The sequence below is a fragment of the Lutzomyia longipalpis genome, chromosome 2 (assembly GCF_024334085.1).
Source record: "Lutzomyia longipalpis isolate SR_M1_2022 chromosome 2, ASM2433408v1".
In the NCBI taxonomy this organism is placed as follows: Eukaryota; Metazoa; Arthropoda; class Insecta; order Diptera; family Psychodidae; genus Lutzomyia; species Lutzomyia longipalpis.
In genome coordinates this window covers 33,481,218-33,499,145 of record NC_074708.1, presented here as the reverse complement: position 1 = coordinate 33,499,145, position 17,928 = coordinate 33,481,218, and the positions used below count along the sequence as shown (strand labels likewise).

Below are 17,928 nucleotides of genomic sequence, written 5' to 3'. Positions count from 1 at the left end.
AAAAGGAATACCATATCCAACAATTTTCGCAAGTTTCTCTGTCTCTTGAACGAGTTTTCTTGTAAAACTTTTTGAACATCTTCCCGTCTATTCCACACATACATATATATAAGTAGTTTCGAATGGAAATTGGAAGGACGATTGCATAAATATATACATCCAAGAAATAGAATGGTGCATGAACAATTTTCTTTGTTCAATGTGCACATCAGAAATATTTTTCCCGCTTTTACTTGCCATGCCGAACAAAGGGGAAAAATTAGATATTTCTGTTATAAAGTTTATTGCATGCAGTCAACAACCCTCTCCACAATAATAGAATCCAATAAACCCCATTCACTGCGTTTTCTTTCAATATTATTGCATAATATTATTTTGCACAATAGCTGATACCTTTCATATTACATTTTTATCTACTTTTCCTCTTTCGTTTTCTTCCCTTTTTTTTCCGCATACCTACATACATTTTGCAATTCTCTTTATTCAACGTGAAACCACGAAGGGATTAATTTTATGGAGAAAAGAATGGAATTTTTTTCAATTAAGTTTTATACATATGGGAGTAGCAAGACGGGCAAAGGTACAAACCCTATATAGGTAATGTTTGAACAATAAATTGGAAACAGCATGTAAAACACTGAAAAGTTTCATATATGAAATAATCTTTCTCAAACATTTCTTTTTGGAAAGAATTTAAATAACTCCACAAACTCATTTTAATAAAAGAAAAACTTTTTTTTGCATTAAAATCATCACAAATTCATATCAAATCAAATCAGTTTTCTTTTCAAAAAAAAACCATTCAAAAAGTTTTAATGAAATGTTCCTTGTTCGGAAGTCAAATCAATAAAATTAATATTCTTTGAGTTGTGTTTAATTTTGTGGCAATGTCGCGGGCATTCAAACATAAAGTATGCATGCAGCATATTTCATCGAATTGAAGAAGACTCAAGAACATTGTATTAAAAAAAAACTGCATAAAATATAATCAAGTTTCATTTCTCCACAATGAGTTTCCAAATGAAATTTTAATCAAATATCTTGTGCTGTGGAAGAAACTCAATTTTGCATCAATCGAAGTTTGATTCAGTTTTTTTTTATTAAAAGAAATACTTTATAATTTTTTATTATTTTCTTTCTTCTTCTGGGGAAAAATCCAGTCTATAGAAAAATTGTCAAAGAGATTTTCCTGTTTTTTTTTTTACAGAGAGAGGGAGAGAAGAAAGTTGATGAAGAGGAAACTCTGAAATGATTTAAATTAAATCATTTCAGCTTATGGTTATGTGCAAGAGATAAATATCAAGTTTTGTATGTCCTATCTTGTGGATTTTTCATGCCCCTTGGCAACGTTCTCCTGACCTCTATATAGAATTTTGTACCAACCCCACACTACCCCGAACTTCCACCACACCCCCCCCCAATATTCCCCCTCGGTCCAGAGCCTTGTTTAAAAGCTTCCTTTGAGGAAATCCTCGGGGGAGTGTATGCGAAGGGAAGAAATATTGAGACAACTGTTGCCTCTCGTTTTGAAGCACCCAGGCAGGAAGCAAATTCAGCGCCAGAGGAAATATTTCAATGGATTTTAGACAGTACGTAGTCCATGACTCCATTTCTTGTCTCGTTATTCATTGTTTCCACTACCTTCGACAAAGCATGTGGTTGGGCGCAATATCCGTGGGGGGTGGAGCAATTTAATACGTGATCTCTTGTACTTTATGATACGTAAATGGGCTTCATTTTTCACCTTGACTGTAACCATTTCTATGGTAATGAGAAACGAAATCTATCCAATAAATTTCCTTCGTGTAAATTGACTCCTCAAGTCGTCATTTACTGCTTGTTTTTCATCCCCCGAAAAACACCCCCAGAACGGAAGTCTCTTCAAGCAAAAAACTCCAAGGCATCCCCCAAAATTGTGCTACACATCATTCCAAATGATATGTTCATCAATTCTCACCGTGATTTAAACATAGAGGAAATGAAGTCCCTACGTTTTTCACATACAGAAAAAGCTTTCCGAGTGTCAGGCTTTAATGAAAACGTATAATTTTCCTGTTTTTCTCGTCGAATTTTCTTTGATTCAAAATCATGAATTATCCTAAATTGAAACATTTTATATTAGTAAAATTAAAAATCGAGTGGCTCAAGACTGCCTTTTTGCAGTTTCAAAAAGATTTTCCTAGGAAGTTTTCGTAAATGAAAGACATACAGAAGGAACATTTCCATGAAAAAAGAAATGAATCTTTCCATCATGTTAATTACTTTCTTTCAGATAATCTTTACATGGTAAGATTTAGGTCATCCTCTCCTTCCAATGTGTTGTGTTAAAAGAGAATACAAAGAAAGAAAATGTTATGAATAAAAAAAGAAGCAGGAAATTCCAAGAAATTATTGTTTGAGAAAGCAATTCCAAGTATCTCACTACATCGTATCAATTTCCGCGTTGCAATTTAAACGGAAATGTGGTTTTCAGACAATATTCTGATGGATTTCGTGGAATATAACCAGTTTGTGTACTTTTTGCATATAGGAGGCATTTATATTCAAGATGATAGCATGAAGTATGGCGGAAAATATTGGGAGAAAGATTTATGTAAAGTTATACAAAAATTGGAAGAACATCTCCTCAACTCACACGGAATACCATGGAGAGTATATTTTTCATGAAAACTCTTTGGCAACGTTTCAAGAAGCTTTACCAGACATTGAAAATCCACCGTGGGAAATGATACACTGAAAAAGAATAGGGTATGTGTATTATTTTGTAAGAGATAAATCTTCCAAAAAAAGCGTAATTAGGGTTTTTCGTGCAAAATCTGCAGACGAGTTTCGGGGAATGCAATATCATTTTAATTTATTTCTTGGGTATGGCACACAAAAGGATTTCTTTGACTATACAACATCATGGGCTGTCTTAAATTCCTTTAAAAGAGATGGAGAATTCTTCACTCGAGTGTGGGATCAAAGAGCTTTGAAGGGCGTTGAGGGAAAAGCCTTTCGGATATAAAAAATGGCAACATCAGGTGTTCTTGTTGTCACCTGAGGGGTGTAGCGCAATTTATCCCGTAGGATTTGCAGCATAAAGTAGGCACACACGCATGTTACACAAATTTGGTGAATTTATACAACAACTCTGCAAAAAAGAGGTGTGTGTACAGTATAAAATAAAAAATGAATAAAATATTCAACGAGATTGTTCCACAGAAGCCCCAAAAAAGCATTCAAGACTTTCCCAAAAAAAAAAGCTTAAAGTGCCAGCAGTGAAGCAAATTAAATCACAACACAAGTCTGTTTTATCTTCTCAGCATCATTATTTAAAATCTAATTAATTCCTCTAAATGTTTTGTTGTGTGCGTTTTTTCCCCATTCACTCTGTGCTGAGAAAATTAATTCTCTTCTTCCACAATTAACAACATAAAAATGCTTTTTCACGACGGAAATTTATGCAGTACAATGCAGAAAATCTCGTTGTATAGTTTTTTTTTCGTGTTTTGCTAAACAACTCATAATTGTTGAGATTTTTCATTCCTTTTTTTTTCCTTTCATTAAGATAAAGAAAATTCTTTTCTAGAACACGAACTGTGTACGGAGGAGCTCTTTCTAATTTAATTAAGTCCATAGGGCTATTGTGATTTTTTTTTGAGAGAAAGTGAGGAGAGGAGCTAGGAAAGCTTTAAATTAAAGAATGAGATATTGCACTAAGAATTATTCAAGATTGCTTCATATTTGATTTTACGTATTTATTTGAAGACATCAGGAAAAGCAAAAGGTATTGAACCTAGTGACTGGATTCTGATGTGAAACGTAATCTTTTTATGCGATTTTCCTACGAGATTTTTTACTAAATTTTTGTGCAAATTCTGTGTGCGAAAAAGGTGCGAAAGCATTTTTAAGCGTTTCGTCTGAGGTTTTCTAGGCTCAAACATTCACAAAAGTAAAGAAAAATTGCTTTTCACATTAGAATCCAGCCACAGGTATTAAGAACAAAGTGATAAAGATTGTGAAGATTCAGCTTAAACAAAATTTTCAATTTAGTTTTTCATTTCTTTTTAATTTATGTCCCACCAGAAAGTTGAGATTAAACAGAAACCTAAATTCCTATTCAAAAATGAATAAAAAGTTCAGCAATTCAACCGACTGTTTATACAGTATACTCCATACACTATGGGGTGCAAAATGTTATGCATAAGCTTGTATACCTTTTATCGCTCAATTGCACCCTTCATAAACTTTTCCCTTAATCCAATATAAAGCATAGGTAGTCGTTTATATTAAATTTTACAACTTTATGCCACTATTTTATCTTTATGCTATTTTCCATTTTTTGTTGTTGTTGCAAACTATATACAATCCTCCCCCCGTAATTGCGAAGGCGTGATGTGAAAAAAAATGTAACTGTTATCCATTTATCATATTTTTCTCGCCAACTCTTAGCAAATTATCCGACAGCATACATATTACACAAAGCTTCAAGGATCATTTTCACCACATTACACTGCATTTAGTGCGCACTGTGTGTGAAAATAGACGCTCCTGGTGTGCGGAAACCAATGAAAATGACTCCCACACCAGATTTTGCACTCATTAGTATGGATAATTTACAATTTGCAGCCACATTTCAAGAACATTTTCTCAGAAATATAGCAAATTAATGTTGATATGGGGAGTGTTGGCGCATGTGAATGATTTTGCAATTCAGTACAAAATTCCTTTTGAAGAGATGGTCTTTGGAAAAGTGAGGAAAAAAAAGGAAGAAGGGAAAAGTTTATGAATTTCACTGCAATTCACAACTTTCCTTACTTTTACAGTGTGACTTGGAGAATTTTCTCAGCAGTGAGCGTGAAGTTTTCACAAAGTTTCAATATATATTGACTTTTTCTCCATGCTCGTGAAAATAAACGGGAAAATGCACCTATACCAAATGTATCTGGAAAAGTCTTATACAGGGAATATGTGAAAAGTTTTGCTTTACTTTAGCAAAACGATCAAACTTCTCAAAAAGCAATTTTAATCAAAATGCAACCATGATCGTCAGACGAGTGAAAAGGTTAAAGTGTTTGGTTTTCGTTAATAATTTTATGATAGTTATGTGTGTAGGAAGTTTCATGAATTCCAAAGATCAAATACAAGCTGATGGGTGGTAGAAATAGGGTTCTTGTTCATTAAAAAATTTTAAAAAGAAGTTAAAATTGGATAGTATATATATTCTTTGACTTTCATTTTGTAAATCTTCCCAAAAGTTTACAATGTTATGTATTTCTGAAAATGTTCACGTTTCTTTTTATATTTAATAAAACCTACTAACAAACATGGCTTGTCAGAGGAAAATAGTTCAAAGTTTGCGGAGGTTTCATCTTCCCTGAAAAAAAAACTTCTCGCGAAAAAGTTTGGTGGAGTAGAGTCAGCAATGGAATGGAAAAATGAAACGAAATTGAACTGATTAAAATTACCATTTTATACCATAGAGAAAATATTCTTGTGTACGTGCAGTATACTTTTGATAGTGGTGCTACTCTCCTTTTTGTGGCCATGCTCTTGAGCTTTTTCGTCCAAACCAAAAAGGAAATCCCACGCGGGGATGGAAGTTGTGATTTTGGTTGCATGGCAAACAAGAAAACTCTTGGTGAAAAGTTCCTTCATTAATGAGAAAACTTTAATTAGTGCTGAAAATGATCCTAATTTGCTACTTTGTAACCCATCTTTGTATATATACTCCATTATACACACATCTTCTGTGTGACAAGGAAAAATGGCCAAAACTTTGTCTCTCCCTCCTTAACAATATTGTTTTTCGCGCGTTACACCCCTTCGTGTCATCCCCAGTGCATTTTACATCGTATAAATATACATATTTGCCTCCAGGAGGATGGGATAAATTCACCAAAGTGTCAGCTAAAGTTGTCTAGTACTTGCGATAAGGATCAATGTAGACAAATTCACAGAGAATTTTGCTGAATAATGTTCTTCATTTCAAGGGGGCGAGATGAAGTGAAGGTTCATTTCCACGAAAACCCAAAAGCGGAACCCCTATATTTGAAAATACATATAATACTGTACACAAAATTTCTCCCACATCAAATAAATTTTCATTTGATAAATTAATTTCGAATTATCAGTTCTGGATCACTAATTAAAATGAGTCCAAATTAAATTTCATATCCAAAAATATTGCCAAATGCAATTGAAGTTTAATTTTTAGTTAAATGGATGAAAAAGAGAAATTACAAAATAGTGTCATAAAAGTAAACTATATGTTGCAGAATGCTTGGGCAATGTCCAAATCATATACGATGTCCATGTGCTAAAAGCATTAAACTTTCCTCAATTGAATTTTACGTATGTGTCCGAGGGCGGGAAGGAAGGAAGAATTTAGCGCAGTAAACTCTCCTCAACATATGATTCTATACTAAATTTTCATCAGAATGTTAAAATGACTTCTCGAGAATTCATTTTTCGCAGAAAGGAAAATACGTGAGTAGAAAATTTCACCTCAGCATCCAAAATTATTATTATAGTTTTGCAAACACATTTCGAATTTAAATGCAAAATTATTTCTATTTTCCTTTCATGCTGACCATTTGGTTGGGTTAAATCCCACCACCACCGTCGCTTTCACTAGAGATGGATTTATTTCGCACAATACTATCAGGATGGTGGTCAGGGTTTAGTTACAAATCTCCCCATAGAGGCAAAAATTTGCAAATAAAAAGCTCAAAATGCCGCGATAAATACAATAGTATGTATGTATATTCTTGAGGGGTTTTGGCCTCAATTAGTTGATAGAGCAGTGAAATAGTCAGTATTTTGGCTATGAAATAAATCCTTTTCCTCCCACTCCCTTTGGGGATTAAATGCAAAAGCACAACGCATAATTTCACAGAATAAATACAGCGAAATATTTCACGCGGAAATTTCGGGTGCTTTCATCGAGCTTTTCCGCTTTGGATGGAATTTTCTGTGAATAAAAAAATTTTTGCTCAAATGTTCTATGCTTTATCGATTCTAACGCCTTTGGGGATACACTACATAGCACACCATACGCGGAGTATAATAAATGAGAAGTTATCAGTTATTCGTATTTGTCTGACCCATCTGACTGAGCGAATAAAATTTGCACTAAAAAAATTGTACGCTACAACGAAGCTTTCAAAAAATTATTCCATAGAATTTGGTGGAGCTTGAAAACAGAGATATTATATAGGGGATGGAAATGTCAGGCACTCTATAATTTTGATAGGCCTTAAAATTCTGATTTCATAAAAAAAAGAATTTAGGCTAAACGTTCTATTAAACATCGATAAATTGCAATTCTACGCAAGTGTATGTTCCATTTGAAATTGTAGAATTTTATATGAAACCCCTTATATTCGTTTTATTTTTTTTACTCAATTCGCTTAACCTACCCTAATAAAATAAATCACGTGAATATTTAATGCGTAAGCAAAATCAAGGGAATGTAGCACGTAAATAGCATCCTATACCATAAAAATTGCAGGTGAGAAATAAATAGTAACACAAAATCCCCCCCGTTCTGAATCATTTTCACTTACATAATGGGCATTTTGGGGTGGTAAATTTTGCCATGTCAGCTATTAAATTTCCAAAATGGGATATAAAATTGCGGAAATGGACGTGGTGTGTATCTAATTTTTGATTATTCAGTGTTATACTCCGTGCAAAGAATACAAAATTTTCTCACCTGCACCACCCCGCATTATCTCCCCATGGAAATACCGCCGCAGTTACGAAATAAACGTGTACAGAAGAAGGGAAAATACGTGAAAAGTCAAGAATGTTGTACATCTAATTTATTAATGAAATTTTATTCCCTGTGGATGATTTCATAATCAACCCAAAAATATACCAGACTACACGGAGAAAGTATTTCGAGGAATTATTTCTCTTTTGCTTTAAAAAAAATTTAGGGTAGGTATAGGTATTTCTTTAAAATATTTGCAAACTCCACGGGCCTGATGAATTTTTTGCGTAAAATTCAAACACTTCAGTTTGTGAAGGATAAATGCTGACAAGAAATTTGTGAATTTACAAGTCTTTCATCCTTCACAAATATTCTTCATTAATCTTTCCAGGCTGTCTTGAGATGTTATTCTAATTTAACACAGAAATGTATTTGAATAAAATTTCGCTCCCTATGAAAAACCTACGTTGAAAGCCAAAAGTTTACGCGATATGCTTCTCTAAGGGCAACAAAGGAATTAGTTAAGTTTTTTTCTGATTATTTTTCAAAAAAATTTTTTTTAATTTCTTCTAAAGGTTTTTTAAATCCAAGAATTTTCCTTTTATGTATTGGAGAATAATATAAGAGATTTTTCAAAGATTGAGATTACAAACCAATTTAACAGCTATTGCATTCGAATTAATAGATATTGACAATTATTGTTCTAACGTTTGACGTTTATTTTCTGTCACAGTCACACTCTGGACTGTGGTAATGTTTAACGTTATTTGGCATTCAAAATTTCTTTTTTTACCGTTTTTTATTTCTTCTTAATCGTTAAACATTTCTTTTCTAACCTTTGACGTTCCTTTTCTAACAGCCAACATTTATTTTTCAATTTATTGATGTTTATTTCCATAATGTATGACATTCCTTTTCGAAACGTTTGATTTTTTTTTTTCAAACTTACGACGTTCTTTATTTGAAGATTATTTTTAGACGTTTGACATTTTTTTCAACCTTAATTTATTTTCAAACAATTTTCTTTCTTAATCTTACAAATTGACTGTTAATTTCAAACATTTGACGTTTTTTCTAACGTTTGAAAATCTTTCCTTTTTCTTAAATATTTTTATGCGATTTATAGACTTAAAATAATTCTTTTTGACTTCTTAATAGTAATCTTGAAATCTGAACTGCCTTAAAACCAGATCAGGTCTTAAATCGTTAAAGTCTCCTACAACTACGACCATAACTTCAAAATTAATGTAAATAAAAATCCTTGGTTACAATACAACTTTCCCAGCTTTAACTTTGATGCGAGTTTGAGATGTATTAAGAAAAACCAACTCATATTTTCTTAAAGAATTTATTCTGTCAACTCCCTTATATATACGACCGAGAAATCCTTGAAAGAGAAAATATTGAGAGGTCTGAGAATTTTCATGAGCTTGTCGCCACATGAATTCCATAATCAGAAGTGTATGTTGTCCCATTCAATTTGGTGGAAAATCCATTTGAAAATGTCATTTTTCGGTTGGTGGTTGTGGTGGTTGTAAGGAAAATACGAATGCGAGGATAGTATGGGATTTAAAATAATTTTCAGCATCCGTCACTTTTATCCCTGGCAAATCAAATTCAATTGATTCCCCGCAGAGTGATGTGCTGCGGAGGATATCTTCTGTCTGTGGGCCCTTTTTCCCCAAAAAGGGGGGAGCTCATGGGGGATGATTTAACGTCGCCCCATCTGTGTCACACAAATTGCCACCTAGAGAGCTTTAGAAAAGAAGAATTATCCTCGTCTCTCTGCCGTCCAATAAATTTTCTATTTCATATGTGTGGGCAAAAGCATTGATCCCATAAAATATCCCCTGTGCCTTTGGAGATTTTAGAGCGAGAGAGAGAAGTAAAAAAGCCAAATGCGGGTGAACAAAATGAATGGAGGGGGTGGGAAGCTGGGAAAATTGAAGTAAAGAAGCTTTAAAAGGATATAGATGATGAAAATATATGAAGAATTTAAAGAATCAGTCCTGTTGGGATTTTCTTCTCAACCTCTGCAAATTATCTCATTTCTCTCACAAGTTATGTGCTTTTTCCAGCTCACAGAAGGCGTTCTCACTCAGCCATTGCATTCATTCAGTTTGAAAATTCATTTACTACATTTTAATTTTAATTTTGTATTCAAAATTATATAGAAAACACGCAAACCATCATACCAAAGCTACTCTGGAATACATTTTAAGGAATTAATCTGTAGCATTCCGTAAGTATGAGCTTACAGCCAATTTTTCTTTCTTTTTTGTAAACCGAGCTTTTTCACGCGAAAGAGCTTTGATGTGGAATTTTGCCCTACAGAAAAATCCCAACTACTTCGAAGTTTTTCATATCCTCACCGCCATCGTGGTTCTTCTCTCTACATAGAATTTCTTCACCACATGAATTTTCCACCAACTCCCACCCCCCATCCCCTTGGTTATCTTTTTTTTTCTGTACAGTCCTTGTTGGGAAAACCAGTGGCTTTTCCATGGAAATCCTCGGACGTCACTTTCCCCCATTTCATTTAATATTTTAGTGACTTGTTATAAATTTTTCATTTATGAATTTTGTGCAAATTGTTCCCATTTCCACCTCATTTTCGCCCAAAAGTTTATTTATTAATTTTCCCCCCGAGGATTCTATCTCTTCTCCACACAAAAATCCCCAAGTCTGTGTGCGCCTTTCATAGTCGAGAACCACCCAGAGGCCAATTTTGTGGCTTTTTGGCAAGTTGCTGTGTGTACGATACCGATGGGATGGGGAAGTTGGGGGAGTGGTACAGAAAGGAAATTGCCCTGAGCTTTTATCAATTTTCACTTCACCCCCGGAGACGCTTCAATTTGCACCCTAATCCGCTTTGACTTTTAATTTGCGCAATACACGTGCCGCGTCAGAAGCACAATACCAAAATCCCTTTCACTTTCTCTCTTCGGTCAAATGCGATTTTCTTTCTTTAAGCTTCCAATTGTGACTCCTTTTTTGTGCTGTCTAGATTAAGGGCACTTTAACCCTTTCACGGAGGGAATTTATTGGAATAAGTTTCTTGGATTATTTTCTGCTAATAATAGATTTATTTTGCGAAAAATCACGTTATTTTCTTCCTTTAATCCCTAATTATATTCTGTAGTTGGAAAATTCTTCAACTAATTCCCGTTAGAGAGATAAATTGTAATAAAATATTTCCTTAATTTGAATTTGAAAAGTGTTTCAAAAATCTTATGAATTTTTGAAGAGTCAATAAAAATTCAAAAAGTGTCTGAATTTTTAAATCATCCCTCCTCAATTCTTCCATTAACTCCTTTATCCACATAACCAATTCTATATAGAAAGGATATATGCGGAGCAACACATGATGGTGGTCCCTATAGTACACCACAATTCCACATGGTCACGTCGAAAAAATCAAACCAATTTTGTCCAATAAAATAAAATATTTCTCCAACCGCAAAAATACACCACCCACCCCTTTGAAGGGATAACAACCCAAAAAAAATGCAAAGATAAAAATTAAATATAGCATGGATGGAACAGTATAAAGCGAAAGAACGGTAAGTAAAACTTACGGGCTGTGATTCTTTCTTTGTCAGTGAAATGTGAAATTTACGGAAAATTGAGGATGGGCAAATTTTGAGGAAGGCTTTCTCGCGCACCGAATCACAGCCAACGCGCAGATAATTTGTGAGAAGCCTTAATCGTGGGCGTTGGCTGTGATTCGGTACGCGAGAAAGCCTTCCTCAAAATTTGCCCATCCTCAATTTTCCGTCAATTTCACATTTCACTGACAAAGAAAGAATCACAGCCCGTAAGTTTTACTTACCGTTCTTTCGCTTTATACTGTTCCATCCATGCTATATTTAATTTTTATCTTTGCAATTTATATATATTTATCTTTGCATTTTTATATGTATATATAATGTATATATCTATGCATTTATATATATTTTATTTTATTTTATATGTGTATATATAAAACGCCCCGCTTCGCGGGGCGTTGGACTTATGCAACTCAAGATATGACATGTAAACTTTAAAACGCGATATCTCCGGAACGGCTACATAGATTTTCTTCATTTTTGGCATGGTGATAGATATTATAATCAACTATAATATATCAAAAAATGAAGCAATTCTATAAAGCCGTGCTCGAGATATTCATCGAAAACTCATCGAAAATTTTGTTTTCGATTTTAGCGCCACTTGCGGTCATTTTTTGAACTTGCAATGTTCCGAGCAGTTGTAGGGCTCGTTAATATCTTTCATTTGAGCCCGAGTTGATCAAAATCGGTCAAGCCGTTCTCGAGTTATGGCCGATTTTCGATGAAAAATTGTGGCGGCCATATTGGCTAAACGGCTTGACCGATTTTCGAAAATGAGGTATCGTTGGAAAGGTATTGATGTCCCCTACAACATATAAAAATTTCAGATTTTTAGCTATTACAGGGGCTGAGATATAGGCAAAACAAAATTTTGAGGTTATTCAAAATGGCGGACGGAGGGGTGGGGGGTCGGATTTGACTTCATAATCGGATGTCTTCCACCTGATATATTAACTTTGCCGTTGACCGCAAGTCTCTATCTATTACCGTTCTCTTGTAATTTAGCGAAAGGTTCCGGCCGGCCGGACGGACGGACGGACGGACGGACGGACCAATTTTTGGCGCCACAATTTTTTGGAATGTAGGGACCCTAATTCGTGCTCATCCCAAGTTTGAGCCCGATCTGACGACTTTGCATTTTTGAGTGTACACAGAAGCTGTGCTTCTTTTAAGAAAGAATCACAGCTAAAAGGATGAAAAAGTCCTCACCCACTTTCACTCCGCAGGGATCTCTACTACACAATGGTGCCCTGAAATTTGATCAATTTTTTATCTCTTCAATTCGATTTGACGATGAGAGATTCACCTCGTCCTCCATCCCACATTCCCTCTGTGTAATCTCACAGTCATTTGCCTCTTTTCATTCGCACCACACACCACATTTCCCATGAAAAAGGGAAATTGGATGAAAAATTGCCCGAGACAAGGCAAATTTATTCCTTTTCATTCTTTTCACCGTTTGTTGAAGAAAATCTCAAAAATCATCGTGAATTTATCATCTCTTCTACGGCTATTTTGTGGGTATAATTTAGTATAGTGAAAAAAAAACGGAACAGTGCCATTTGCATTCAGATTTAGTTCCCTACACACTTTAATTTTCCTCCTTCTCCTTATTTTCCTTTATTTCTAGGCCACCAACAATTCCCATACTTCTTACATGCAGATTGCATTAAGTCCTTGCACGAAAAATCACCCCAAATGTCTCGCGTCGCGTGTTTTTTTATACAATTTGAAATTGAGAAATTATATATGAAAGAAAGCTGTTTTTTGTATAAATGATGAACTTTTTCGAAACTGCTTAACCGATTATGAGAATATGGATTATTAGGGGAGAGGAGGTCTGAGTATGATTTCGCTCCTTTTTTTTTAGAGCTTCCTTAAAATTATCCAATCTAAGATTTTTTCTGTTAATAAATTCAAGGACCTTTACTTCAATTTGTCGTTATTTTAAATCGAAAAGGATAACAGTCGCTTGGATAAAAATGACTTTTGAATGGTTTAGGGGGTTTAGGTGTTCAAGTCTTCACTAAATCATTCCGGAAGGAGAAGGTCCTTTGATTGAAAAATATCCTTTTCTCCTTTGAAACCTACTAAATGTGCCTTCCCCTCATTATCCTGATAAACCTTTCAAATGATTTTTTTTTGGGGAAAGTTGAGAAAATCTTTCCTTTAATTTATTTTTAAAACCTCTTTCGGCAGATTAATTTTGTATTAATTAGCCTATAAAAACTGATTCAACAGAATTAAAAAATATATAAATAAAAATAGCGGATTTCTTCAAATTAGTTCATAGTTAGGATAACATAAGTACATATGTCTAAAGATTCTCAAAATTACGGCAGTTTAGTAATGTCTTTAAGAGGTCAAAAAAAATATTTACAGGTACAAAAAAAATTAAAAAGGGTTTTTTCAAACGATGAAAAAGGCAACTTTTGAAAAAAAAAAGTCAAATGAACGTCAAAGAAACGTCAATCAATAGCAAAATAACGTCAAACTTTAAAAAATGTAAAATGTTTAAAAAAATACGTTAATCTTTAGAAAATTAATGTACACTGCTAAAAAATGTCTAACGTTATAAAAAAATGTCAATCGTTAGGAAATGAATGTCAATTGTAAGGAAAACATCGTCAAACTTTTTTGAATTCCTAAAATTTATTTATCAAAAAAAAACGACTGAAGAGAAAAGAATGTAAGTTCAAAAATAAATAAAAATCAGTTCCTCAAATATTTAAAATTAATTTTATTAGCACTTTTCTTCATTGAAGCACCCTGTAAATTTAAATAGGTACCCCAACAAATAGTGCAGCTTCTTAGAAACAACTGTGACGGCTTCAGTTTATCTCTGCAGTTCACAATAATCTCCCTGCTACAGTCTCTCTTTAAGAGGCAAGAAAGTGAACAAGTCTCTAATAAATCTCATTTTCGTTTACACACTCCGAAAAAAAAAAACGAGATAAGAAATGTTTAACTCTCAGTTTCTGTCTGTTGCTTGACAAAGGCGCCGAGCTGGGGAGAAATTTTCCAACAAAATCTTTGTGAAAATGTCTCAAAAATCCCCAATTTCCGTTCATATCCTGGATACATCGCGTGGACGTCCAGCCACGGGAATCCCTATAACTCTCTTCAAGGAAGAAAACGATTCATGGCAGACAGTGGGTAGTGGGCAGACGAATGCTGATGGGAGATGTGATCAATTCCTCACTAGAGAGCAATTTTCTGCAGGAACCTACAAAGTTCATTACGACGTGCAGGAGTATTTCCTGAAGACAACGGGATTTTTCTTTTATCCCTACATTGAGGTAATTCAAGGAAAATTCTTTTTTTTTTTTATTTTTATGAATTCAATGAAATGAACAGAATAATTATTTTTAAGAACAAACTGACGTTTTGTCTGAATTTCAGGTGGTTTTCAAGATTGAGAATGCGGGAAATGACCAAAATTATCACATTCCTCTCCTCCTTAGCCCATTCGGCTACTCAACATACCGAGGATCATAACTCCTTCGCATCTTTTACTGGGAATTTTTAGCAGATGAAAATGAATAAAGAAAATAATAACTTACGCATCTAATGGTAAATTTTCAGTGAAAATTTCTCAAATTGGAAACATTCGCATAAGATTCCTCCGGAATTTCCCATCTCTCAGGCACATAACTTGATCTTTGAGTACCAAATGACAATCTGGGATGCATTCTTCCTCCCTGAGAACCTCTTCGAATAGCGGCACAAGTTGTGGTAATAAATTCTGTCCAATTTCCTCAAAAATCTCCTGGGGAATAACGTCGAAAAGTTCCAGCATTCTATGCAGAAAAATCACCTTATCCCGATCATTTACAAGCTCAGGGATGATTAGCTTTTCCAGAGCTTGCTGGTAGTTTGCCATGCAGTTCCGGAAGCATTTTGCAGGTGAAACTCTCAGTGCCAATGGGAGATCCGTTACACGTGTTGCTATTTGGCGTAGAACCCCCGCAAAATGGGGTCTCAGGAACTTATTACTGGCCATCCAGACGGTTTCTTTGGGGGTAATGTGGATGATTTTCTGGAAATTTAATTGATTTCAGAATTTTATCAGCTAAATAATTAAATTTCTTACAATTCATTGAATTTTCTTTTCAAAAATCTAAATCTAAAATTAATAAAATTAACGAATATTCAACCAACTTACCTCCAAAAGGAACTCTTCTAGATCTTCCTGTGAAACATCATCCAGAGAATTCTTCTCAAAAAGGAATTCTGCAAAATTCAGTGGAGCTGCCACCTTATCCAGACTTAACTTCTGGAAGTAGAAGCCCGTTGATGGGGAACAAGATGCAATTTTTTCCTTCAAAACTGCCTTTTCTGCAGGAAAAAAATACTTAAAAAGTTTAAAAGGAAACATTCTCAGGTAAAAGGTAAAAATATCTCACCTGCTTGGGAAGAATATTTGAGGAAGTCTTTCATTGTCTCCACGATTGTTACAATGGCCAGTCGAACGATCTCTTTAATCTCCTCGGTGTATGTTTCAAGATTCCATCGGCTTTTGTCCAGAACTCGTGCAGCAATTGTGAGAACCTTCACAGACTCCTCACCGAAGGAACTCTTCTGTGCTAATCCCGAAAAAATGGTGACAATCCCAAGAATCCTCCGTTCATCCCTCTTTGTGACAAACTCTACGAGATTCTTTGATAAATCCCGCACAACTTTGCTCTTCTTTATTAAGCCACAGTTGAAGAGGCGACAAATCCAATTGGCCAGGAGTCTGCTGGATGTCACGCCGCCCGTTGGAAAGGCAATGAGTGCCTTGATGTTGTCCTCAAGGTAGATTCCCGTAATTTTCTGAGTCATTTGGAGGAATTTCAGAGCTACCTTCATGTCCTTCTCATGCTCAATCACCCACTGAGACATCTTCTCAATAACACTCGGAGGATTCTGTGCCAAGAGCCTCAAGTACCCAGATTCTGTCCATTTCTTCGATGTGAAGAACATTTCGGCATCAATATCGAAGGATTTTGTTTGCATTGTATCCACCGGAAGGTAGATGAGTTCTGTGTTCATCAGCTGCACAGCATCCTCAACGGGAAGAACAGCAAGACCCTGTAGGATGATATCCCGAATTGTTTCCTCAGTTTCTGGATTACTATTTTGCAGGAATCGCGCCAATTCCACGTAATTGTCCAACTTGAGGAATATGAGATTCGTATTGATTGCCTCGAGGCATTCCTCATTCTCCAGCACCAGCTCTCCGCGTGATATCAGCTCACTGAGCCAGAGAGATTTATTCTCAAACCCCTTTGAGGTTTCCAGTTGATTGAGAACATCTCCAAGTGTGGCCTCACTGGCCACAGGCTGATCATTTTTTGGCTGCACCGTGAGAAATTTAATATGCTCAAAGACTTCATGCTGCAGACCATTAGTTTCATTTGGAATTTTAATAAATTGCTCTGCAAGATCTCTTATTGTTTGCTGAAGAGTCATATTTGGTTCCATATCAATCTCAACCCATTCACAGTAGACAAGAACTGTGACGCGATCTATGAGATTCTGAAGTTTACTGAAGAGCTTCTCATTGAACTGCAAAAGGGAAGAATTCTCCTCTTTGTTGTCGTTTTCTTCCTCCTCCATTCCTTCAAAGAATTTCTTGTAAATTTCCGGGCAATCTTGCTTCTTTTCCTGCGGATTTATGAAGATTTTCATACAACTGAGGATTGCCTTCAGCATGTGTCGAATCATATGCCCTAGAAGAATGCAAAATTTCCTATTCCTTAGTGCTGGATGAGCCTCTGCATCACCGTTGAAGTAATCATTGAGGAAAACAGTGCAAAAATCCAGAGAAGTATCGCAATTAGTACTTCCGGCACCGGAAACATTCGTATAAATTGCCACAATAAACTTTTCCGCAAAGTTCAAATCATTCTCCTCATCGAGATACTTCATTGCCTCCGGGAAGATAACGAGCATATCACCAACTAATTCCAATGGGGCAAAGGACATAAACTCCAGCAAGAGTTCCCTCAAATCCAGCTTCCAGATTAGCATGTAAATGAGGCACATGGAGAGCTCTGGGATGAGTTTCATCTCAATCAGGGAAACAATTGCAGCACCCCATGAGACACTGTAGAAATACTTTGCATCCGTGCTGCTTACAAGGAGTAGGAAAATCTCCCGGAGACTTTCAGAAATCTCTGATCTCTCTGGGCAGGAACCGTCTTCATTGAAGAGATTCTTTGACACGAGAAATGATTGTATCCGCCTAACTAATTCATTGACAAAGTAATCAGAGCCTGAGAAAAAAAGAGGAAGTCAGAGGAAGATTTTTTCCGGAAGCCGGTAGAATTTTGAGGTTACCTTTAAATGATTGGATATTCCTCAGTGGTTTCACCAAATCATTGAAGCTATTCACAACTTCTGCAAATCCTCTCGTTTCCGCTGTAATATCCATTGCGGAAGTAACTCAGGAGTGAAGAATTTGATGAAAATAATTTTTTTGAAGCTTTTTTTCTGTTTGGGAGGCAAGAGAATCCCACTAAACAATTGATTCGTATGTCTATCGTGGAAATTCTCCTGATTGGATTCCATGGAGAATTCAAGGATTTCTCTGTTTTTCAACTCAATTTTGTGCTGGAAAATTCCCGTAAAGAA

At 35.2% G+C, this 17,928-nt stretch overlaps 4 protein-coding genes across 4 annotated transcripts in view; 2 read left to right on the top strand and 2 right to left on the bottom strand.

Annotated features, from left to right (window-relative positions):
- The window catches only part of LOC129790155 (protein O-mannosyl-transferase TMTC2-like), a 433,518-nt gene that overhangs the window by 99,751 nt on the left and 315,839 nt on the right, over positions 1–17,928 (top strand). The window lies entirely within an intron of this gene.
- Positions 1–17,928, bottom strand: part of LOC129790211 (serine/threonine-protein phosphatase PP2A 65 kDa regulatory subunit) — a 620,353-nt gene that overhangs the window by 474,039 nt on the left and 128,386 nt on the right. The window lies entirely within an intron of this gene.
- On the top strand, positions 14,187–14,872 carry LOC129790414 (5-hydroxyisourate hydrolase). Its single transcript, XM_055827900.1, has 2 exons — positions 14,187–14,609; positions 14,713–14,872. Exons 1-2 carry the CDS (start codon positions 14,352–14,354, stop codon positions 14,806–14,808), a joined length of 354 nt encoding a protein of 117 aa, XP_055683875.1. The 5' UTR covers positions 14,187–14,351; the 3' UTR covers positions 14,809–14,872.
- On the bottom strand, positions 14,614–17,858 carry LOC129790158 (uncharacterized). The gene is made up of 4 exons (XM_055827511.1): positions 17,635–17,858; positions 15,717–17,570; positions 15,476–15,648; positions 14,614–15,349 (listed from the first exon to the last, which is right to left on the bottom strand). Exons 1-4 carry the CDS (start codon positions 17,726–17,728, stop codon positions 14,906–14,908), a joined length of 2,565 nt encoding a protein of 854 aa, XP_055683486.1. The 5' UTR covers positions 17,729–17,858; the 3' UTR covers positions 14,614–14,905.